General features: G+C 35.9%; 1 protein-coding gene across 1 annotated transcript in view; it reads right to left on the minus strand.

Annotated features, from left to right (window-relative positions):
- Positions 1–279: 279 nt before the first annotated feature.
- The window catches only part of RSPO3 (R-spondin 3), an 82,123-nt gene continuing 55,537 nt past the window's right edge, over positions 280–26,865 (minus strand). The window contains exon 5 of the mRNA XM_037843675.1: positions 280–1,651. Coding sequence (XP_037699603.1) covers positions 1,458–1,651 — 194 coding nt within the window. The 3' untranslated portion in view covers positions 280–1,457. The remainder of the gene's footprint in view (positions 1,652–26,865) is intronic.

Genomic DNA, 26,865 nt, shown 5'->3' on the forward strand with positions numbered 1-26,865 from the left:
CTGTGTCCTCTGTGAAACACTGCTGGAGCCTTCAGCCAGGCTGACTTCAATCCCCAAAAGAGATCCATAGACTGAGAAAATATGGAGGAGAAAAGGCCAACAGTCGGAGCCACAGGAGGAACTGACAGTCAAGAAAATGTGCTCATTTCTAAGCAATGAAGGGAGCACAGTGAGATTATTTAGGGTATAACTAGAATTCCATTGAAGAAATTAAGAAATAAGCTGACTAAATAGCTCCCAATACCCTATAAGCAAATCTCCATCAACTCAGCTAACGGTGGATTCAAAAAGTAAAAAACGGAGACATGTAGCATGTTTTGAATTACACAGGACACAGCTTCTCTGATTTGGCAGAATTCTCTGAGAGTAAGAATAACAATTTTCCAATAAAACAAAGCGAATGGAACATTAAAAACTATCAACAAATATATTTATTGTGGTGGCTTTCCCCCCTACAGATACACCTTGCTTGAAAGTTGTATCCCTTTCAGTTCCAGGTGGATCATCAAGCAGGTAACAAAATGGTTTTTTCTCTCATCTAGAGAGAAAGAAAACTTACATGACTTTGCAAACATGTTATACTCTCCTTGCTCTACTTTTTGTTTTCTATGAAATCAGGATTTTCTTCTAATAAGTATGCTTTTGTTTTTGGAAGTAAGTTATAGGTACATGTTTACAGACTTACAGAAGCCAAGGAGTAGCAAGGCTGAACCACATAGTGCTGACATAGACTGGAGTCCTGTCCCAGGTAATCGCAGCCCTTCCCAGTTTAGGAAAGCACAAAAATAATCTCCTACTCTATGCTTTCTTCCACATTTTGCCTTTCTCCAATCCCATATGGTTTATTTAACTCTGGTATGCACGCTCATGTTTCTTGCAGAAGTACATACAGGATGAGGGCAATAGAACCCATCTTAAAACAGTTTTTTCTGTGATGATAAATCCTATGATTCCAAATGCCATGCCCTAAATTCTGAGCACTCTCTGGATCTTCTGGACAAAACAACACCGTCCTTTGAAAAACATTTCTCTCCCCTGATCTCCTATTTGTTTGGAAGGGATATCGCTTCTTTGCTTTGTAGGACTCTCTTTTGCTTCTTAAAACAACACTAGCTTGAAAAATACTTCTATAGGGAGAAGATGTTGCTTCTCCAGATGTCATCATAGGTTGTTACATCTTATAACCTATTGCTAATTATGTACAAAATTTCTTAAGTTGTCTTCTAAAACTTTACCAAAGCATAAAAAATAACCACTCAAAAGTATCCCTTCTTTGAACTTTTGGCTCTTTGTTGTTAACTATGCTTGTATGAAGAATGTAGCAACTACTTGGAATGTTGTTTAGACTGAGCAGTGATGGCGTTGTCCATCTGTGGTCCTAACAGCTAGGGCACCTGTCCTGGGCATCCGGTAGGAGATAGCAGCATCGTGAGTCTACAATAATCTCGGGGGACCCTCTAGTGCACAGTGCTGACTGAAACCGATTTCTGTTGTTTATCTGGGACTTTTCGCTTCTTCTGCTGCTGGTTGTCTTTGTTTTCTCGTTGTTCTGTGGCTTCACTGCTGGGCTCCAGACCTTTGTTGTCGGGTATTGCTTCCTTGCTTTCTTCTTTATTAACTTTTTTTCTTTTCCTCTCCCTTCCTTTTTTTCCTGAAATGAAAGAATACTCCTTTAAGAAATGCATTCAATCATGCTCTATTTGATTACTCTAAGTTTTAAAAATTGAGTTATGCTTCTCTTAGGTTGTATACCAACCCCATAGGCAGCAAATATATGCTATTCGAATCATTCATTCAACTACTCCTTATAAGTATGTGCTATATCCCAAGCAATATGAACATGAGACACATAAAAAAATATAATGGAACAGTTGATAAATGATAGCCCTGAATGCTAGAGAGTTCTATTCTTAAAAGTTTTACATGCTACTTATTTAGTTGAGTGTGTGTGTGTGTGTGTGTGTGTGTGTGTGTGTGTGTGTGAGTGTGTGTGTAGAAATGAATTTACATTGTTGAAATTCATCTGTATCCAGGAGTGGTGGTAACTATAACTTACTGATAACCTTAAAGTTTAAGCTTTGAGGGCAGAGACTTTGTGTCTGTATCAGTGAAAAGAACAGATCTTTACTAAATGTTTACTGGATTTCATGGAGACCCCTGACCTTGAACTGGGTTTAATTAAAGCCTAGATTTAATTCAGACTCACACTCTGAGGCATCTTTAAGAATTAAAGCAACACGACTTAAGATTGAGGGTGGGAAGCGTATTGCAAGATAGACTGGCCCAGGGTGATGAACTGAATTTCATTCTGTTGGCAGTGGAGGACCACTCAGAGTTTTAAAGGAAGAGAATAATTTGATCCAAGTGCATGTGTCTGGCACCAAATTGGATGGATTGTTTTATTTCTAAATAGTAAGTTAAGTAGATGTACTATTATGCTGTAAACATTTTACATATACAATCTACAGTGATGAATAATTTCTGAAGGTATGGTTTTAATAGCATCCATTAACATATATCTCCCTATGCTAAATTACTGAATTAGATCAGTATCCCAGTAAATTAAAATTATTCCTTGATATGGGGCAACTATTTCTTGATATGGGGCAAATTCTGATAATGTATATCCCCATCTACTGAGCCATATGGAATCTGAAATTAGTTTCTGTCTACACTAAAGTCACTTTGGACAAAGGTATTTAGGAAAAATTATTTCCATGGGAGAACCAAAATATTTTAATGTCCTGAAACAGACTGCAAGTATTGAATTCAGTGGTTTGGCATTCCTTTTCTTGAGCTCCGGTTGTGGAATCCTAGGGAGTGGAATTATGAATATTGCATTCATATACTAAGCCAATTCAGTCTGCTTGGGTTAATGATTTTATGCCACAACTAGCTTTGTCATGAGACTATACTTAGAAAATCTTCCAGTGACTTTATAACTACTTGCCTTGTTGGGCTCAATATGACATACCTCCAAGTTCTGAGCTCAAGAAAGACAATTAATAAAAATGGGAATCTAGACCAGGGTGGGGCAAATATCAGTCAAATTATTTTGGACATGCAGAGATATACAAAACAATATTAAGTTTACAATTATGCCTAAGGCTGAACTACTTGCACAGGGATTTGCCAAATCCATTATTCTCTTCATTTCAAAAAATATTGCTGAGTTGAGACAGACTTCTACAGAAGGTATCCAGAGCCCTTTTTCATCCTGGCTTTTATGACTACATTTGAAGTGATGATTTGAACTTTGTAACATTTTTAAACAGAGAAAAATAAAGAGTAAATTTTCCTTCCTGAATATGTAGCATACTTTTTATTTTATAAAGCTGCATACAGTGAAAAAGAGAAAGGCTAGTTTCCACAGTATGTGCTTAATTTTCTGAAGGTGATGGCTGTCAAGTTTGGCTTACATAATAGTTCCATTTTGAGGAAGATTTTGGAGGTGTTTGAGTTCAGCTCTAAAAAGTTGTCAGTGAAAATCATTCCAAAGTTCCATAAAAACTACTGACCCCAAACAAAATGTTATTTTTATGGAAATCATCCAGAAGTTTAGTGTTTGACATTGTTCTCTTGATGATGGTCCAACATCTTACAGCTGTGATCTCAACCATAACGCTTTGGACACATGAGAAATATATTGTTTCTTCCTTGGTCACAGATTGATTTATATGCTTTTTAGTGACTTTTGTGACAACATACTCAACTTGCAATGAATTTCTGCTTATTAGCAAACTGATATGATTATTTTTTAAGACAGGCAGAAACATTTTTGGAAGTAGCTTGAAACTTGGTATTATAGCTTTATTATCCAAGGGCGGTGAGTGAAAGAAGCTCTGCTAAAATAACAGGAAACTAGCATGTTGTACATGATTGCTGCCCAACAGAGGGTTATTGCACAATCAAAAAATGGGATTATTATTTTTTATGGGCCATGTGTTAGTGGTTGGAAACACTAAATACCCTTTTGCATAAATAATATATTTTCCTCTTGTCCAAGAAATAAAATAGAAATGCAGAAGAGTTGCTGCAGTCCATTAAAAATCACGTGTAATTTGGAGAATTTTGTAAGGTTTTCATTAAAGGGATTCCTTTTCTATTCTGGTGACTCTTCATTGATGTGGTCAAAAAAATTTTTTTTTTTGGTGACAATTTTCCAAGCTAAGCATCCAAGTTATCAAAATCTTCCGTATGTGTTTGTATTTTGTCATTCAGCCATTCACGTCTATACATGTGCCAAAACTGGATAGTGGAGTGTTCCATTGATTAAAAGAATGTTCATCTTCCCTCGATGTCCCAACTATGATGGTGGGGTTTGGCTAGAAACCATCAAAGAGAAATTGATATTAGCAGTCAAGTGCCATCTGAGCCTTTGCAGGGAAGCATTATGGTGTCATGTTTAGGAATGCTGTCTTTAGAGTCACAAAAACACCATGTTCAACTTCTGGGTCTGCCACCAATTAGTGTGTGACTATGACAAATTGTTGATATTTCTCAGGCCTAATTGTATGATATGCAAAATACATATAATAATTACTACTTGCTAAGCTTTGTGAGAATTAAACAAGATGCTTGTAGAACTCTTAGCACAGTGCCAGGCACAAGTTAAGCATGGGATGTAGTAAAGCTAAATTATTAATTCATTATAAAATGTGAATTAAGACTCCATTCCATGTCAAAAAGTATGCGGAAACCTGGGGATGCAAGTGAGATTTGGAGAATGACAAAATAAGTATTGTCACACACTAATGCTAAAATAGAGGTGTGCACAAGAAATTACTGGGAGCACAGTGGGGAATGGAAATGGAAAAGGGATCCCCAGAGTGAGGGATATCTGAAGCTGAGCTAGACTGATGAGGGAAGAAGGGCAGGAATGACAGTGAACATTATGTCAACGGCATGCAGGCAGGCAAGGACAGGGAAAATCTGTGGAACTGTAAGTAGACTTCCTTTGTCATATCAGAGTCTATATTTAGGATATTGCCTAGGGAAGCTGGAAAGACAAACAGGATTCTATTGCCATGTTGGGAGTTTATCCTGATTACCACTGGCACTGAAAACTGAAGGGCAAGTATCAGAATCTTAGAACAGTTTGGATGTTTCTGTGACTAGTTTACAAAAGACCAATAAGATATTCTGATATGTGACCTTATTTCCTGTTTCAGAAGCACTGCAAGTAATAGTATCCATGAGGGAGTGTAGTCAATGGCTGCTGTTTAGTTTTGAGCTTTAACTTTTAAAGGAGTAGCTAAAATTTCTATACAGATCATGTTGCCACACATTATTTAAGATTTTGTTGCAAGCTGGTAGGGCATAATTGAATAGGTAATTGACATTTTCAAGATTATGAAATTATTTCTTATTATAAACATATAAAGTCCTTTATATGAGCACCTTCTAGAGCCTTCTGAAGATCAAGTTCCCCAACACAGATGACTTTAAAAATACAGATCCCTCGGTCCCACCCCTGGAGATTATGATTAGATAGGTTTTATGAGGGGCTCAGGAATCTGCAGCTATACCAAATACACTTCAGGTTATTCTGTGTGGCCACATTTAAAAGCCATTGCTATAGATCAAGAGAAGACCCAATTTCCTTAAATATATTGCCTCAAAAATTACTTACCTCACATGATTACACACTTAATTTATTTTTCTCAATGAATATTAAATATGTTTTTGACTTACTGTAACTAATTTTTAAGGCATGTTTTCTGATTAGGTTAGTGTGGTATGGACACCCAGATGTGGAATGAAAATTAGTTGCAGACTGTATTTTGAAAATAATAAACATATAAAAGGAAGAAACAGGTAGAAAAGAAAATGATCATGAATTATTTTTCCTAAGTGATAAGACTAAATTCCAAGTGAAAAGAGAAACTATGAGCATGTTCAATTAACCTTTTAAATGTAATGGGGTTATAAAAGGGCTGTTCTCTTTGAACACAATATCATTCAGTAATTGAGAATTGCTCAAATAAGGATATCAGTTCACAGTTTTCTTGATGTTTAGGAGTATTTGTTCCTGTCTTTTAAAAGCTGCTTCTTTGTGAATTTCTTGCAAAGTACCTCTAAGGGGAGCCCTTGAGCTTTAAATAGCTCCACTTCCTAAAACAAACAGAAAAGTAGATTATGCTTTTCTCCCCAAAGCTAAAAATGTATCCAATACACTAGACCAAAGACTAAGTATCACTGAATCTGTGACTCAAACCTATTAAATAAATATTCCATTAAAAAGACAAAATTTATTGCTAGGTCTTTTCTCTTTATTGGGTGCAGAGTGAAATTCAGTTGGAAGTGTATACCTTCAAATAAGCACAGATGGTATGGAGACGGTTAATTTGACAATTCTTGACTCTAGAGTTTGACCTGGTTTTTATGTATAGAGGATGAAAATTCTAACTTTTGTTCTTTTTAATTAAGATATCACTGGGGAAAATTTGCAAAGGAAAATGGCTCTAGTGTAACTTCTTTACCAATTATGATCAATTGTGTAGATGCATATTTAAAGGCCTTTGAACTATGGGCTAAAAAAACACAGGACAACTTGACCCAGTGGTTAAGCACACAGCTGAAAGTTAGCAAATCCAGATTTCCTCCTCAGCCATATTATTATCAAGCAGAACTGACTTGAGAAAAGTATCCAAATCCTTTGCCTTTCTTTGTTTTAATGAAATTGGAATACTTATTCCCCCTTGCTATTTTAATTAACCGAGAAATTTATAACAAATACAATGAAAATTCAGAAGAATGGAAAGGTTTTTTTCTTTGTAAATGGGCAGACAACTTCTCCAGATTGAAATTTCAAGCTACCTGGATTATGAAGGCTGTATTTATATACACAAATGAATTCTATGACTTTTCTATTCAACTCCAAGATGCTTCTGATCAATTATTTCAGAAAAATAATTTGACTCATCATTACATACTCTACTAAATGCTGTTAATTTGTGGTATCACCTTGAACTCACAATGTTTATTGATTCTGTCCATTTGATACATATATCTCGAATGCAGTCTCTAGTATTTCTTGCTCTGACTCAGTCTTAGAGTTTAATTCTCTGCCCACATCACCCCTTCTGGGAAACCTGCCTGACTCTTCTACTGTTCTTTCTAGGCTAGGCTATTGTGTTTCACCTCTTGGTGCCTCTTCACTCCCAGATAGAAACTGTTGCAATAATCAAGACAGAGGTGACTTGGGCCGCCCGTTTTAAGAATAGTGAGAGAAACGATAATGAAAATTTATTGAGCACTCCGTGATGGGCATCGTGCCTATAAGCCCTACCATAACCCCCGTTTTATAGATGAGGAAAACGAGGGCTCTTCATCACTGAACTCTTTTGCTTTCTCTATATTTCTCAACAGAGAAAAATGAGGCGTAATATCCTTGTTTTATTTCACACTTAAGCTACCGAGTAGAAAATCAAGGCAATGAGAGTGTCCAAGTACAGACAAAGTTTTTCAAAGAGAGGAGTTATATAAAAATCAAGGTTTGAAATGTACTTAACCTCTGGAAATTTGAATTTTCTGGACAGCAATTTGCTAATCTGAAACTCGCAAACCTAAAAGCGTTTCGGAATAGATGTTTTTTGCCAGCACTATTCAATTAGCTTATTTTCTACTCTCTTCTTTTTCATTGCTATAATTCTATTTATTTTTTAGTATTTTTACTCCCTCCTCAGCATACAGGGGTAGGATATATTATATACATAATTTAGAAATTATGTGTATTATATAATTTATATATAAATTAGAAGTTTCCTTTTAACATGAAACTAGTCCCACTACATTTTTCAAAACAGTAATAAAATGATCAGAGATTTTGGTATCTTTTTATATTTAATATCAAAAAGGATAAGAAATGCACAGTGAATTTAAATTTTTAAAATTTCACTGATACTTGAAGTCAGTTCTATTATGCATATTTCATTTTATAACAAATATGATAAACATTAATAACTCAAATCTTTAGTATTTTTATTTGCATACTCTGATTTAAATATAATGCACTTTCTTTTTCCAAAGCAAATACTTTTCTTATGAACTGACTATTGTCAATAGGCTTAAGAGATTTTTTCCCTCTGTTTCTAAATAATTTCATTTTCCACTGGAAGGTCAGTATTTGAAATTGTGAATTTTGTTTAATGTCCTCTCAGAGTTTACATGGTCTTTTCACTGAAGGTTTCTCCGTTCTGCCTCATCCCTTCTGCTGCTCTGAACTCCAGCTTTGATTCCTTGCATTTAAAAGGGAAATTAGCAGAAGGACAAAAGAAACCATTAAAGATATTAGATACTGGATATTGGATACTGAGAATATCTTCTTGTTATAAATCACCAGAATCAAAAGAACAGCTAAAAGTGTAAAAGGGAGAAAGTACTAAAAGATTTTTAACTATTTGAGATATTTGCAGTTTATTCATAATACAGTAAAGGGCATCTTGTATTTTATTGTATAACATTTTAAAAACATAGCAGGGCATTAAAATCTATATCAGATAAATATTTTAAATTTATTATTCTTTTATGTGGGCTTGTTTCCCATGAATCAACTGCCTTTTGATTAAAAGTTCATTTGAAATGGCCAATTTCAATGTTTCTTTTTTAAGTGCAAAAGTTCTTAACTTGATTTTGAAATCCTACCCACTGTATTAGGTTAGATCAAGAAACTCTTGGAAATGAAATCAGGCACATTAATTCACGTGTTGAAAATTTCTTGATCTAATCATACTTGCATAATGCGTTTTGAACTAACGCTTTTTTTTTTTTCCCAGCATTAGACATGAGTTTAATAGGACTTATAGGAGATTGTAAGAGGTGAAACTTATAGGAGGTTGTTCCATGGCAGCTGCTGGCTGGGAAAGATGGAAGTTAGCACTCTGCAAAAACAGGGGGTGCCAGGGGTGGCTTATAAGGGTTAGGACAAGGAGGGTGTGAGAACAGAGTTTCTACACAAGGGTGTGGAGATTTGTTATCAACAGTAATCAGAGGAGGAGAGTTTCAAAGCTCTGTTAACAATACATTTTTCTCCCCTGGGGAGGTCTGATGACTTTTAACTTCTGCCCTGGTCAAGTAGGCGCCTGCATGAAATCACTACACAGGGGAGAGGCCCAGGCCCTGGCTCACCACAACACTTAACACTTACTATATTTAAATAACACACCAGTTAATAACTAGACTGAACACACCAACTAACAATCAAACAGGCATTAAACCCTTAACACACTGATTAACAATTAAACACTTACTATACCTAGGTAATAACATACCATCTAACTGTTAAACAGGCCTACTTAATTTCATTGAACACAAATTAATTGTTGGGTTATTTATTTTCCAGGAGTATACTCAACAGACAGTTCAGGTCAGGGTCTTAAACCCCATACAGAATGGTACCCAGAAATGTGTAGGGGGCAAAGTAAGGGGGATCATTCTGGAAGTGGGACCAGGCCTCAAAGCCAGGTCCAGGGGTACTTGAACTGCCCTGTTAACTCCAGATCCACCTTTATCCTGATGACTCACTCACCCAATCAGGTGTCCAGACTTGAAACTGGAAACGGGTTCTTTCTTTGAAGATTTTTAAGGTACCAAAAGGTCTGGAGTTCTGGCAGGACAGAGAAAAACCCAATTGCCAAGGCTCTAGACTGAATACAGTCCAGTGGCGGCAAAAGGCTGGGTTTCCGCACTTACCTGTCCTACCAGGGCTCCAGAGCCTTAGGCATCACCCCATCTGGAGGTCACCAAATTGTTACCGGGCCAAGGTGGTGGGTTCTTTGCCTGATGCACTCAAATGACCAATTCTTGAGACACGGAGGTTTCAAAGAGAAAAAGAGTTTTATTGTTAGGCATGAAGCAGGAGAGCAGATAGCCTCTCGGCCCAAAATCTGTCTCCTGGAACTAACTCTTGAGTCTGAAAAAATTATATTTATTGGATAAGCATATAAAATCATTTGATGCCAAACAGGGTATGTTGATAAATCTCATCTATTAAATTCACTTCATTACTTGTGCCATGAAATTACTGACTAGCTGTGAAATGAATATTATTGCTCCCTTAAGAAAAAAAACGACTCTGTGTACGATATTTTGATTGTTTTACGTACTGTTTATGAACTTATAATGTGGGACTTGTATATTGCTTATCTTCAGATATTTAGACAGTGATATGGGTGACCTCTAATATTTCAAAAATCATTAAAGCCAAATGTTGTTCCTTAAAGTTTCAATTTGAACCCAGTCTTCTCAAAGTGTTAATGACTATCTCAAAAATGAATCAATGTGTTCATCTTTCTTTGTCATACTCATACTCTATACCCCTCATCCCTCCCCTCTACCCCACCCTCTGGCTGCTGCTTTACCATCATCTTGTATCTCAAGCTAGAGAAAATGCATGAAACTATTTAATGTTTATATCAAATATTTCTTTCACATCACCCTTTAAAAAATCTATCTCAGAAATTTAAATATAAAAACAGAGAAACATCCTCTTTGAAAATTCTTGTCATACCCATAACGCCAGACTTAAAGTACATATGTAAGTTCTCCTACACAATTATTTTAAAACAATACAAATTATCACTCAGAACAGTCCATGAAGTAATTCCTTTAAGAAGACTGTAACATTTATTTCTTTAGCACTTGATTACAATTAATTTCTTTGTTAAATGTTTCACATTCTTTGTAATAAATTAGTCTGCCTAATTTAGTGTCAACATAAATTTTAAATGTAGCAACTTTATTTAATATATTGCTAATAAACAATTAAGTTGAAAGCAATGTCTAGAGTATAGATTGCTTTGAAAATCAGTATGAGAAGGATTTTTCCTTATGACTTTTTTCTCTTGCTCTAATTCTTTCTGAGTTGACGATCATGCTTCCTTTACTACAATAACTCATATTCAAGTAACACAAAAAAGAATGCTTAAATTCCTTGACTTATATAATTCATTTACCTTAGAAAACCAGAAATCTCACCGCATCAGTATTTGATTCTAAAAGCCAACAATTATTTTAAAATTTTTTCTATCCTTAAACGTTCCTCTCCATGAAGGAACAAAGTGATAGGGATCTTTTTTGTAGAGTTTAGAATAAAACTGGGATTGGCATTTCCCCCATTTTTCTTTAGTTAGGTATGTAGACTCACAGTCAGTCTTTGATGCTTGAAATGCATGGTCTGAAAATCTGTTTATGGTAAATATGCACCAAATGCCTTTTTTTTTTTAAAGAGAGAATCACTAAGCCAAGAGCACTGTCTTCATCTTTGATGAAATATAGCTTGCCAATTAACAGGAAAATCCTTCATTTCAAAAGGCTGAACAGAATGCTACTTGAAAATTCATTCCAGCTGGTTAAGTTGAAGAATTGAAAGAATTCCAAAGAAAGAATATTCTCTGGGCATTTATCATTTGGATAAATTTCCATTTGCTCCAAAAACTTGTCACACGATTTTCTTCTTCTGAGAGAGAAAAAGAAGTGTTGATAGACATGTTTGTGCTATTCTTCCTGCTTCACCCAAATTGTCTACGCAGTTATATTGACAGAAAGGGATGGCCTTGTGCTTGCTGACATGTTTGCAGTGATTGATTATAAAAGAAATGTTGATATTGTTCTACTTTCTCTCATTATTTTATGCACTAGTTGATTCTGCTGTCTAATTCTCATTCTATCAGAGCCCACTCTTCCTTTTCTTTGGGGAAAAGTGTAACTTTATTCTGGAATTACATCACAGGGTGGGGGTAAAAGAAGTCAACTACCAAGTCTCTTCTTTAGTGTGATCTCCTCCATGGTATTTTAGCTAGATATCAACCAGAATTTAATAATGTTTCCAGCTCTCTATTGTGTTTGTAAAGTTAATTTTTTCTTTATGCACCATCCACTAGCATTCTCAAATGTTTTCACATTGCTTCAGTGTTTTTTTTCTTTGCTGCAGACCCTGTTTCAAGCTAGTTTGGAATACATAGAAAACCTTATTTAGCCTCTACCATATTGGAATTTGTAATAAATCACTTTATTCCTAATGTAAATAAGATCATAAGGGGTATATTTCACCTATGGAGGAAAATGCAAACTGTTTTAAGTTCTTTTTCTCCTACTCTATTTGTTGGTGCAAATCACTGTTATTAATTACAAATACTTTCCTCACGTATTTCTACAACTAGCAAGATAGCACCTTGTAATTACTTCATCGTTAGTAATTATATATACTTGAGTGGAATACAACTGATTTCATTTCTTTAAAATTTTGGGGGAGTTGAGTATCACTAATCTAGAACTATCCACACTACTTAAGCAATACTGGTAAATTTTATACTTTTTCACTTTACGTCTTTTCACTGTGTTCCCTTTATCACTGTATTGAAGGATGTTTGGGCAGGAAGAGAGAATTGCGAGAGTAGACACATGTACAACAAATGTGTGTATGTGTGTATATATAAATATATATGCACATATTTATTTATAGATCCCTCCCCACCACAGATGGAAAAGTCCTATTTTTTTCTGGTGGATTTAAAAATATCAATTCAAAGACTGAGAGCCTGAAAGGAGATTTATCTTCTTAAAAAAGTTCTTCAGAAACTTGAAATTTTAATATAAGGGACTTCTTCAGGTTATATGACTTTCAACTTTTGTCTTATAAAACGTATTTTCTATACGTTGACTTATCATGTGCATCCTCTCTACTTATTTCTTTCACAACCTTTCAAAATGTTGTGGGGAAAACAGAATATGGTCCTTTAATGAGCAACTGATAAATGCAGAAGGCAGTAAAGAATTATTTTCATTCTTTAGATGTACATCCTTCTACATCCTAACATTCCCTCCCACACTCCATATTACCTTTAGTAGACCAATTTCCCTCATCTTTCTTTGCTTCTAACTAGTTCTTTTCCTTCTATTGTTTTGTTTGGGCCACTAAGTGCATCACGAATAAATTATCTACTGAATATTGATGTATATTTCTATGCTCTTTTATAATTTGCTGTGATTTTGAACTGTGCTCTTATTTTTCAGAATATTAAGAAGAATGATCAACTAAGTAACAACTAAATATTATGAATGCACTGTTTATAAAAACTCAACCTTCATTTTTATTCTCCTATAAAAATACTGAAAAAGGAAGAACAAGTCACAGGACAAGGATTTTTGGAGTGTGGCAGGGTAGGTGGGATTAGGTGGCTTCTAGCAATGGGCTCAGGATCTGTTTGCATAATTTTATACACAAGGAAGACCTCAGAGATATCGAGGTATCGATGTACATATCCAGAACATTGGTAAGCATTACTACCACTGCTCTAGAGAACATTAGAGCTATGTCTTCTAGGTGAAGAGCTTGCACACAGTAACTCTTCAATAAATATCTGTTGAATAAATTAAACAAAAAAGGTGAATAATGCTCACTTTTCTTAATTTCATCACTCAATTTGAGAGAGAGTTTGTGGAAGGACAGGCATAGAGGGAGATGTTTTGGTGTTACTCTCACACATGCAAGCAGTGTGATTGCCCAGTATTTCAAACAACTTGCCCTAATGAGCCCCATATATTATGATCCAGTACTCAGCCTGTTAGTTCTGTCCCAATTTTGGCTTCAAGTGGCAAGAGCCTACTCCAGGGAGCTACGTCATAGTCTCAGGGAAATTGTTTTGCTTTTCCTCAAGCACATCATCTTTGGGGCCAAGCCAATGATGAATAACTAGAGTATGCCTAAAGTTGTTTCAAAGAGACCTCAGAAATTCCAGGTTGCAACAGAGAAGTATAGAGGCTATCACTCTCTTTTCGTATTTTGAGAGGGAATTTAAGTTCTAGAGCAGTTTTAGGGATTTGAAAGCTCTAAAGTTTCCCTGAGATTGGGGGTGTGAGCCAGGGCCCATCTCCCAGACCAAAGCTGGCTTAACAAAATGTTTCTGAGACTGGAGGATAAAAAATGGTCAGGGAGAGGGACAGAAAGAAGAAATAGAGGAGAAGAAGAGGGGCATTTAGATGATTGTGAAAAGTCAGAAGATGCACCAACAACCTGTTTTCCTTAAATTATCTTCAGACCTGCATGAATGCTTTATTTGATGGAGTAGTGAATGTAACCTTCTTATAGAATCATAAAATACGACCCTAGCCCATCTTGCCCCAATCTTGGGACTCTTCTGTGCTGTTTTGAAGTGGTAACACGTGGTCTCAGAAGTCTGACTTCCCCTTGAGTTTTAAATGACTGTGGTTTTTGTTGTAATCCTTTGAATTTTGCTTTTAGCTGAATATCACCAAAATGAAGGACCACTGAGTAGTATGATGAAACTTTCAATTTAAGAGGGTGTAGCAAGGACTGCAGATGGCATGTGTAATGCAATTAATAGGGAGAGAAAGTCCTAGGAAAGACTTAAGCAAATGAGCTGAAAATTAAAGAAAATTTGACAATTCCTAAAAGAATGGGCTCTGTCTTACAAATACTCCAGGCAAGTGAGTATTTGTTTAATTGAAATATTTAAGAATCAAATAAAATGACTTTGGAAATAAGAAGGCCAACAGAATAGATAGAAAACAAAAGTTTTAAAGGGATAAATAGCTTTGTTAACCTTCATTTTTCATTTATATTTTCTGAGCAAAGTGAACAATCATCCGATGTACCTGAAGACCTTATTAAGGTAGAGAGGGGAACGTGGCCAATGATAATACATAAACACCTCTTTTACCTCCAGGAAATTTTTAGGAAACAGTAAAGTGGTCGAGAGGTCATTTAAAATATTGGGAAATAAAAATATTTAAGGAAGGCAGAACAGACTAGTGTAATAATTGTAAAATTTGTTCCTCTACTCTTCTGCGGGTTGGGGGAAAGGGAAGGTGTGGTAGGTTGAATTATGCACCCCAACAAATACATGTCCTTAATCTTAATTTGTATCCATGTGGGTGTGAAACCATTGTCATAGGAACTTTTTAAGACGTTATTTTTATTTAAGGTGTGGTCATCTGAATCGGGGTAGGTCTTAATCCATATTACTGGAGGCCTCATAAAGAGAGCCCAGAAGTCACAGAAGCAAGAAAGTAGAGGACATCACCATGGGACAGGAGGCAGAGATGCAAGCCAAGGAACCCCAAGGATTCCAGAATGTCACATCCCCCTGATAAGAGCAAGCCTTGTTGATATCTTGATGTTGGACTTCTAGCTCCCAAACCGTGAGCCAATAAGTTCCTGTTGTTTAAGCCAATGCTTTATGTGACATTAATGATTGAGATTCTGACAAACTAAGAGAGAAGGGGAATCCTTTCTCCTCTATTACTCCTCAGCTGTCCTAAATCAAATACATTTTTTGGGTCCTGCAATTCTGTTGGAACTTTTCAAACTGCTGAGGCTTTGAGGAAACCAGACAAAGTGTCTCCTGGGCAGCTTTCTCCAGGTGTGAACAGTCTAGAGGTGGGTGTGTGCATCTGCCCCAGCCAACAGAAAACATACCAGTGATTTGTAAAAATCAGCAAATATTTCAGAAATCAATAGAATGATCTAACAGACAATTTGAACTACTGTTTACAACACTTGGTAAGCAGTTGTGTACCTTACCTATGTATGTTAATATATTTAGCATTTTTTATTTATATATTAACACATTTAACTAGTTAAATATTTTGAAAATCACCCCTTGGCTACATACCTCCTTCAGGGTACATATCAAAGGTTACTTTCCTCATGAAGTCTTGACTAATCTCAAGCAAGTGAAGAGGGAGGCAGTAAAATATGGTCAACTGATCATGGATTTTGAAGTCAGAAAGGTCTGGACCTGATTCTCTACCAAACCATTTAGTCACTCTCTATCCTGAGGGATGTTACTTAAACTTGCAAGACCTCATTAAAAACTATTTGTGGCATTAAATTAAATTTTAGGAATTTGAAATGAGTACCAGAAGATGCACATTTTAGATGTGTCTATATTACTTATTAGCAATGTGACCTTAAGTGACGCACTTTCTATGCTTCAGTTGCCTCATTTATAATGTGGGGCCAGTGATTCTGTCATTCTTGTTATTTGGCGTAGGTGTAAGGAACAAATGATATGTAAGTACCCAGAAAATGGAAAGAATTATATAACTCTGATCCCTAAAATAATAATGACAGCAAAAATAATGATGATGATGATAAAATGATGTCTCTACAAAAGTATAGAACAGCTGAATGAATCAAGTCACCTTTGAAAATAGAACAGCTCTATTTTAGTTAGGGTTAAAGTCTCAAGGACATTTGATTCCTTTAAGACTTGGTGAAAGCCCTTAACCCATTGAAGTCCATCTGCCTTAGTAAAATTATGAAATCTTTTACCTCCATTTAGTTTAGAACTCCGTCATCTCTAGCTTTTATATTTTCAAAAGCCAGGCCTTTGCTTTTTTGCTTCCAGATATTTTCTACTTGCTGTCAAGTTAACTTCCTTCCAGAAGGCTGCTCTCTTGTCCCTGTCAGTCTCTTGTTTTAAAATATACCCATTGCCTGTACTCCCAAAGTTCTTAGCATGGCTTAGAAGACTCTGCAGAATTTGACTCCAACCTATTTTATAGAGCATTATCTCTTGCCCTAATTTGCCTTTTCTCAACCACACTGCATGTCCTACTATTATTTGATCACATCAGGCTTTTCCTTGCTTTTGTGCCTTTGTTGATGCTTCTTCTCTATGGAAAGCTCCTCCACACTTCTTTAGCTGGAAAACTTCTACTTGGTCTTTAAGAACCAATGACATTTTCCTTTGCTTCCAGAGCACCACACACATTCATCTATCAGGCCATTATTTGTTTACAACTAACTCTTCCATGAAATTTTGAACACCTAAATGAATCCCCTATGTATTTGAATATTTTCCTTGTTATTTTCACATCTGGCATCTATCATGCTTCCTGGCACGTAGTAGCTACTCAGGACACAAAAGTTGAATGAAAGGATAAACAGATCAGAACTGTGCAAGGCAAGCTGAGTGGCAAGATCAGAGTGCTTATACAACAAAGCAGCTTAATGACAATTCTGTTTTTAAAAACAAATATTCTAGTAATAAGTAAAATCATTTTATTTGGCTTATTTTACCTTTGTCACGAATATATATCTTTGTTAGTTTCTTTTTTGCTGTTCTCAGTAAAGGAATCTTTGCTTTTGGTGATGATGTGATGCAGCAAATAAAATTGTTCTATGTGAAGCATTACATCACCCTGCTGGGAGCAGTAAGGATGCAAGGCTTACTCATGGTAAATCACATTCAACTTCCAATTTCTAGGCTTTGGTTTGTCTTCCAATTAATATGCACAACACAAACATGCCTGACTGAGGGGTGATAGATTCAGTCACATTTTTCTACAGTATGTTCATTAGAAGAATTGACTTTCCTTTTTAAATCAGTGGAAAATAGTTAGAAAGGAAGAACAGAGAGAGTAATGAAAGAATTGAGCAGACTTAATCTGAATCTGTCAACAATTTCTCATGTGGAAATCATCGCCATATGAGGGTCCACGTCACAAAAATGAGCAACAGCAGTTAACGTTTTTCCTTGACTTGGTGACCATTCATCTAGAACCCATTAAGAAAGTATTATGTAATTTGGGGCACTTCAAATTTCCGAGAAGCATGACCCATTTTTCTGGAACAGCCCTGTGATAGAATAACAGCCCCTTCAAAGAAGTTAAAGTCCTAATCCTCAGAATCACTGTATCTGTTACTTTACAGAGCAAAAGGGAATTAAGGTTGCAGATGGAATTAAGGTTTTTAATCAGTTGACTTTCAAATAGGGAGATTATCTGAGACTATCTGAGTGGACCCAATCTAAATACACAAGTCCTTAACAGTGAAAGGTTAAAGGTTAAAGGAAGAGTCAGAGAGATGTTATGTGAAAAAGACTCAACCTGCCATTCCTGGCTTTAAAGATGGAGGAAGGATCCTTTAGCCAAGGAAAGTGGGCAGCTCCAGAAGCTGAAAAAAGAAAAGGAAATGGATTTTCCCTTAGAGGATCTAGAGGGGATTTTAGCCTGGTGAGACTTGTGTCAGGCTCTAACCTACAGGGTTCTAAGATAATATGTGTTTATTTACTAGGTTTTTGATAATTTGTTATGGCTGCAATAGAAAACTAATACAAGCCTAAAGTTTGTAATGGTTTTCTCATATTTCAGTTCCCAAACATATGCCAAAGACCATATCTCACCATCCAAATACTCTCAGGTAATCTGAATGAGACCATCTTGGGTATAAATAGCACCTAACCTGTCTATGCAGCAAATTAGAATTTAAGCTCCTTATCTACCTTTCTGGAAACTTTGTTACAGGAAATTTGGAGAACTTGGATTCATTGATGATCAGATGCAAAATGATAAATCAAGGACAGCAGAGTATCAGAAAGAAAACAAATCCTAATTTTTTGATAAAGTCCATGCCGCTACCAACAAACCAATTCCTATGAGAAACACAACAAAACAAAACAAAACAAAAGTGTTTTCTAAAAATGACCTGATTATTAACCTGATCGTGATAGAAGGTATTGTAGAATGCTTGGGTCCTCCCCATCTTATTTTTACAGATATGGTAGGTGCATTTTCAGTGTCAATTTGTGAACTAGATTTCCTATTAAGCAGAAATTCATCTGGACTGTATTATCTGCAAGATCAGCTTTAAGACAAGCAAAAGAATGTGAAAACAGGGAGATTCTTTAAGGATGAAATTATGCCTTCCTCCATGCACCCACACCAATGGAATTACAAAACTTTGGGGGAATTTATTCCAATATTTTCTCTGCTCTTGGAGTTCATTGTTTCATTTCCACCTATCAGAACCACCTGAGGTCAGAAAGTTTTGCCCTTTTTCAGAGACTTTGTTCAGCTGGCAAAGGCTTCTGAGCTAACCAGGAGTCAAAATGGGATGCTGCATTATGTCAGAACTGCATGTTTAGTCTGCCTTCTTAGAAATAATCAAGAAAAGTTGTATGTGAAAAGACACAGATGCTCCTTTCTCAGTGATATTTTCATACCCTTAAAGAGCAATATGAAATACTCTAGTTGAAATCTGGAATGACATGAATTTCATGTACCCTTGCATTTTAGTAATTTCATTTATAAAACCTCACAAAATATAAAGGTTCTTTGGAAAATGCATAAGATGTGTGTGTGTGTGTGCGCGCGCGCGCACGTGTGTGTGTGTGTGTATTACCATTTAATATAAGGCAATGAAGGTTATATCAGGTCAAAACTTCAGTGTAGCCCAGCATGTTTTTGTTTGAAAATTCACAGAACATTGATACTTTCTCTCTTTCTAACATATACCTGAGAATATTTATGGCATGGATAGTATTTTTATTAATCATATTCCCAGCCATTTAAAAAAAATCTTTGAAAGGTACATAAAACTAAGCTGTCCCAAATTTTACCTTTTTACTTATCTTTCATTTTTATAATTACATATCATTTTATAGGGCTCAGGTTAAAGCTGTTTTAAGACATACATTCTTATGAGTTTAGTAATGAAGAAACTTGTCAGAGACTTAGAGAATCACAAGGAGGCTTTTGTGATGTGATTAGTTGTTTTCTGACCAAAATTATGCAAAATGTTTCCCTTTGTCAATTATAGTATATAATCTACTCTTTAAAAATCTTTTGATTGTTGACAGTGAAACATAATCAGTTAATATCTCAATATTTGGATTCAAGATTATAAATTGCAAAGAATCTCTCAGGATACACAACCCCAGAAGAGCAGTTAAATCAGTACTTATTAATATTCAGCAAATACCAGGTTCATTTCACACTTCACTTTCATCTCAGAAATGTGTCAAAGAAGGACTGTGTCCTACAGATTATGAGACTAAGAGTAGGGTGAAAATAGTTCTCTCATCACTCTATTTTTGAAACAGCAGCAACAACAACAAAACAACAAAAACAAAGCTGTAAGAGCACTATTTGGCTCCCTCTGATCTCCTTTCCAGGACAACATTTACACTTGACTTTTGAGGAAAAAGAAACACATTTGAAAAAAAGTTTGGCTTCTTGTGAGTCCATTCCTCTTTGTCTTTCATCTCTTTAACTTGAGGTAAAAAAGAGAAAAGGTAGACACACGTCTTTTCAATTTACTTTTTTGTAAAACTTCTCTTCAGTTGTTTTATCCTTTCAGTTTATCACTCTGCTCTTATGATCCATTCCTGTAGTTTGTGACATACGATGCTCACATCTTATCACTAATTCTAATAGAATATGGAATTAGGTTCTTGCAGCCAGCACTTATTACTGGCAGGGAACATTGGATGCCAACTTTGAATCGATTCCAGATTACATTTGCATCTCTGTCCTCTCCCTGATCAGGCACTACCCCCTGCTGTCTCGGGGGCAAACAGGCAACCCCTTTCTGCTGCATAATCAGCTGGGTTCAAGAAGGAGGTCAAACCTCATAGCTGACAGCTGACCAGCTGAATGTGCCTTTTCTGTAGAGCTGAGATATGGATTTGGGATTGGTGAGCAATTATTACGATTTGATAGCTTGCAAGGCTGAAATCTCACATTTGTGATGTTTAAGCAGATTTTTTTAGTCTCATTGGCTTATTCTCAAGAATTGGGTAACATATTATAGTTTTTAATGATTTATTGGTTATTTGTTATTCTTTTAAATTCCCAAGGAATTAGCAAAGTATCCATGGGAACATTCATGTGAACAAAAGACTTAGCAATCACTTTTGGGGCTATCAGCCATGGACATCACATTAAATACCCCAAAAGCAGGCCAAAATTCTCCCTGTTAGACGAGGGCCTGGCCATTAAGAAAGAATGAAGTTCAAAGGCATTCTTGCTTTAATGTAAGGTGTGAGAATCTCAATTTGGAAAGGGCAGAAAAGGTAGTGTTCATGGGACATAGAAATTTGCTGCCATGGGTAATCATAGAATTATCAAAAGTATAATAATTCAGCTACAAGGAATGGTGGCCAAATGTTTCCTTTCATATTTTGCAACAAGGTGTCACCTGAACTAAATGTAGATGAGAAGTTCACTTGTATTTGAAAGTAAATAAATATATAAACTCTGGAGTAGAATATTTCTTCTTTAAAGTGTGCCTGGAGCTTTTTCATTATCTAAAGCTTGGATTATCACAAATTCATCCTAAATTACTTTCTGGTGACTCCTAAGATGAAGCACCTTTTTTTTCTTCCTCGACATGAAAACACACTGTGTTCTTTTAAAAGCCTATCCTTTACATCTGTTTGACCATATCAATGATAGTTGTGAAAAAAATAGCGGACCCAAACAAGTGGGATTTTAAGGGCCCAAAGTAGCTGACAATAAGAAGTGAGTATTTTAGGTCTATTCACAAAAAAGGGAAATCACAAGCTCTCTGATACTGGAACTCAACTCCTTTTGTTGCAAGCTTGTACTTCAGCTTCCCTTTTCTGCTTAGTCATTGCTTTAACTCCCACTCTGAGATTAATTGCATGTCCCTTGGAAACGAATGATCTTCCACTTAATCTTAGCCAATGCAATCTGGACAACCTCAGGTTTGGTAAGGTTCCTCTTGGGTGGTTTTCATTTGTTTTAAGAACATTAAAGTATCTCATAAATCTATATTTATTATATTGGTGAGTAATCTACTATAATTAAATATGAAATGCTGAAGACAATGTTAAGGTAACATTGGGGTCACAAACCTCTTTTTATGGTGGTTTCATGGCTACAAAAATACTCTGGAATTTGCTTTTGTCTTTATTTATGTCTGGATCTGTTTAACATTATAGAGCATCAGCAGCATATCACTTTCAGATGGGCATTTCATAAGTATTTTAAAATAATGGTGATGACTTTTGATGATAAATACATAATGCTTATAAGAAAACAATATCAGATGAATCTTAGAGACAACATGGCTAACAATATCCTCATTCAATACAATGCACCCTCCCTCATCAGTATTAGAAAATTTGGTGATCTGGTCTTAAGAATACAGTCTTTAAAACCATCCAGGTTTGGTACTGGATCTATTCTCACTGGTTTTCACACTGGCACCAATCTGGAGATGCAGAAATCAGGCTGGGCAATAAAAAAAAAATCTTAAGTCCATGAATTTGGAATTTATGATTTGAAAGGGACTGTGATAAATGTGCTAAAATAGACCTTTGCAATTTTGTCAGGGAGTAAAAAGATTTGTTATACAAATTAATATTGAGACAATCCAAATGTTTTCAGATATTTGTCAATTATCAAAAAATATAAAGTTTTCTGGCACTTTATACTCATTTACAAAAAAAATCAATGTTATCAGGTAGTATTATTTGGTAACTGAAGCAGTCACCTAACCAATTTTCCATTGGCAGCAATATATTAACATATGACATTAAAGAAGGTAACACAATTGCATGTCTTTCAAACATATTCTGATATTTAAAATTTTTGCCTGAAAAAGAGCAAAACTCTTACTTCTTTGGATTTTCTGGGTTTCCAGTATTCAGCAAGGTGCATGACTCCCTTCCCACCCAACCCCCCAACAAAACAAAAACTGAAAATGTGCTTTGATACTATCTTCAGCTGAGGACCTCTACTTTCTAAGTTTAACAAAAAAACAAAACAAAAACAAATGGGCATAACTGAAGATAAAAAGGCAGACAAAGAGGCAAATATTGGGGAAAAAAAACCAAATCAACAAATAACTCTTATTCTTGGAAAATGTGTATGTTGGGGTACAAATGAATTACAGAATGTAAAGACGGAGAGGTGATCCTTGGATGCTGGGTAAATTCATGGATCAGCTGGGAAAACCACTTCTCATTTAAATGCCTATAAAGTCTATTACTAAGAAGCTATGCATAAAGTTAAGGGAATAAATGGAAGAAGTCTAAGATCTCCTCACTCATTGATTCCATGGCCAGTTTGGAGATTTAAAATAAAGCTGCTAAGAGTAGAAATCTTCTCCATTAACCTAAACAGTATTTCTACCAGATATTCCTGAAAACTGGCCTGGGAAAATTTTGCAGTGTGCCTCAAATGGCAATTGGCTGTATGGCTGAGAATAAATATAGATACACCATAAAATAGACTTTGTAAAACAAAAAACATGCTGGTTACCATGTTTCCATTTTTCTGACTCTATACCTGTTATAAAATTACAAAGTAGCACAACCAAACTTAAGCTTCGAAGAAAATGGAGTAAGATTAGGACAACTGTAAGGGCTCAGGAGACTATGGTGACAGTGAAGTCAACCTGAAAATCACAGCCCTCATCTGCCCATAGGACAGTAACAAAATGAATCTCAGGATACAAGCAGTTTTGTAATGTTATCTGCCTATTACCCTGACTTATTAGTATTCCAAGTTTCTTTTCTCTCTTCCCATCTTTTGGCCTTCTGCTATTGGCAGCCCAGCCATTATTTCAACCCTATATACTAAACGAAGTGTTTGCTAAAATGATAAATGCTAAAATGGCAACCACAAATTTGTTCTTATTTCCATTAGGCCATCCTTGAATTTGCAAATGTCTCGTTATGTTTCAAGTACTTTAGAAGCCTTAGTAGACCATGAGTAGGTTTTACCACATCTTAATTCTGAAAATCTGTATATAATTTAAAGGAAACATATCCATGTGTTTCTGACTAACTTGCCATTAAGCTTATTTTGTAAGCTCAATTTCATGTCTAAAAAAGTACTTAAAAGCCTCTTTAAATTTTTAAGCCTTTGCCAAGAGCAAGGTATCACAAACACACACACGCCATTAGAAATGGACTGGAATTTGGCAGCCCAGATTAAAGCTGTGAGTAGACATCAAATACTACTACTAGAGAACATAAACGCAGCCATCTTTGCAAACAAGTGGCTTAATGCACTCTGCCTACACGGATGAGCATGCTGCACAATTATAACGTCAGAATGAAACGCTTGTTCTGTTAACGGCCATGCCCCCTTGTTCCCTAAGTTAAGCTTCACTATTCTAGGAGAAACTCGGCACCCTTGCCCTAGCCTCAGTCTCATGTGCCTTCAGCAGATGTCTACAGCAATTGAGAGCAGCATGTGATTTTTCCATATAGTTGTGCATTCACAAAGAACAAACCATAAGTCATGCTGCATCTGCTTTATTCACACATGCACATCATGTTCTCTCTTGGAACTCGACCCACTTACAGCTTGCTTCAGGCTTGGAAGCCTCCTGGGGTGGGAACTTTGCTCTACGGCTGGCATGTCCGCTGATTCACACAACACTGTAAACTGAGCTGAAAATCTGAACCTTTGCAATACATTTCTTAGGAAATTTTATTTTAAGCTCTCAATGTTATTTTATAGTAGCTGGATGGGGTATTCGCTTTCATAACCTTTAAAAAAGCCAAATGAGGATCTTTATTAGACTTTGTATTTAAACATAGCCCTGTGAAAATTGCACAAAGCACTTATAGCTCGAAGGTCACCGGCTGTATTGACTGACATTGTGTCTTTGTTTAGACAGTGTGATACCGCGAAGCATAACCGTTTACTGCATTGGAATATGATGCTGGCAATTTGTGAAAAACATTTGGCTTTAACTGATCAGTGTGATGTGAGGCAAAACGGGAGGTGCTGACCAATTTGTTTATTAAGTTCAAGTTTGTGCTTTGAACGACAGAAGGGTTGTAAAACAGAAAGAACAACTTAACAGATTTGCTGATAGAAAGTTCTCAATCTGACCAGCACCAACAACGACAGTAATAATACAGAAATAATGGCTAATGCCAACCCACTTATGTGGTGGGCATGGTTAGAAAAGGGAGACAAACAGAAATAAACTGTTATCTTGAAGACGTGAGAAAGTGTTGCAACAGACAGCCTGGGAAGAACATTGTATTAACAGTAAAATATCCGGATTCTAGGCCTGACTTGCTTACCTTCTAGCTAACACACTTGAGGTAGTTACATACTTCCTCTCAGCTTCAGTTACTTTAAACTGCACTGGACTTGGAGTCACATCTGGGTTTGAGCCCTGCATCTGCCATTTACTATGTGTGATTTAAAGCAGCCCATTCACATCCAAAGCCTCCATTTCCTCCTCTTTAAAACAGGGTTGATAAGAATAATACATTGGTGACAGGACTATTTAAAGGGCTAAATGAGATAATCATGTACAACTGCAAAGATGTAAACCAATAATGTTATTAAATCACACCCCCATTGGAAATAATTGAGGTCAATGGATATGTCTGTTGCATTTGAATAAGAAAATACAGCCAAAGCAAATTATTTTCCTGTCTTTTGGTTATTTGTAAGATGATTTTTGAGTCCATGTCTAATGCCTTTGGAAAAAAAACCTTTTTTACTTCCTCTGCGATAGTGGATGCCTCATCTCTATTTTAATCATCTTACCAGGTTCCCTGAATAATATAGCCAGGTAATTGATCTACTGTATCCTAACTCCTTGGTGTCCAGAGGTTAATAAATCACTGCCAGTGTTATATTATTCATCGGGGCTCCATGGAACTACAGGATTTTAAAACAGCAATATTTGGATGTTATTTTTTAAAATTTCTGAACACAATAGCAGTACATGATAAACAATTTGGTCTTAGCCCATGAGATAAAAAATCATATACACAAATGATTCATCAGCCTCTTTTACAGAAAAATGTAGGCTTGTAAAACAGACATTTCAGTTTAAAGGAATATAGTTTTATGGCAATCCAGTTTTTAATATGATGAATTAAAAATACTTCTGTTTATTATGGAACTTTGGGAGCTTGCAGTTGGAGGATTCCAGATCACATGTTGGTAGTTTTATTATTTTTATTATTCCAATACATATATGCAAGTCCTTTGGGTCTTAAATTAACTTTTTGAAAAAATTTAACACTGGGTATGCATTTTTAGTTTAGCAATAAACATCTGTCATCTGTCATTTATTAATATTGATTATAAATGGTCAGTGGCTTATAGGATCCAAGTCAAGCAGCTGAGATTTTTCTAAATTTGACCTTCCTAGAGTTTATATAAAAAGTGTTCAGAGTAGCTCTTGGAGCTGCTAGCCAATTTAAGGCCAGTTTGCAACCTAATGTTTTAGATTATGCATTTAGCAATTAAAAAGAGAGAAATAGGTGGCAGAAATCCTGGAAGGAAAAACAAAAAACAAAACAAAAACAACAACAACCTACATGTCAACAGGAAGAGGTGGTGTTCAGAATTGTATGGTGCCATTAGTTAAACATTACTACAAATTCAAGGTTATGCATACAGCATATGCATCAGGGATATTACAAAATTTCACCTGTTTTCCTGCTTCAGATGACAAGTGTGGAAGGCACATTTTTGTAAATGAGTTTAAGTAAATACAAACCAGAAAAAAAACAAGAAACAAGCAAAGGCAAAGCCCAGCGTGGTAGTATATCCTGAGAGAGCTACTGTTCACAGGTACTTATTTCTCGCCACCCTACAAGATGCTACAGCAATAACATACTGTGTATACTAGGACATCTGACGTAGCCTCTGCACAATGCCCTGAAGGGCACACTGACATAATTTTCCCTTCTGCGGCGCATGCAACTTTCCTAGGAAAAAATACTGTGCTTTTCTGCAGCAAAGGGCTCATAGCAATATAAAGTTCAGATTTTACCAGAATATATCTGGAAACCATCAAAGAGCCCTTGAAAACTGTCTTGTTCAATGGTTTTCATATCCAGCATTCCACTACAGGGCTATTGGCTGGTTAGCCCCTCAAAACAAGAATTTCTATTTTTATTTATTTTATAGACTGGGCTCTACATAAGATTTTAATTTGGCATAGGGTTCTGTTACTAAAACCAGTTTTAAAACCACTTTTCTAATCCAATCTTCTCATTTTATAAGTATCAGCAGATAACTAAAGCAATCTTTTGCCAGGAGCAAAGGAAGTTTCAGTAAAATGCCCATTGAAAGGCTGCCCCACCTTCGCCCCCCTGCCCC

This window comes from Choloepus didactylus, chromosome 7, assembly GCF_015220235.1.
Source record: "Choloepus didactylus isolate mChoDid1 chromosome 7, mChoDid1.pri, whole genome shotgun sequence".
Classification (NCBI taxonomy): domain Eukaryota; kingdom Metazoa; phylum Chordata; class Mammalia; order Pilosa; family Megalonychidae; genus Choloepus; species Choloepus didactylus.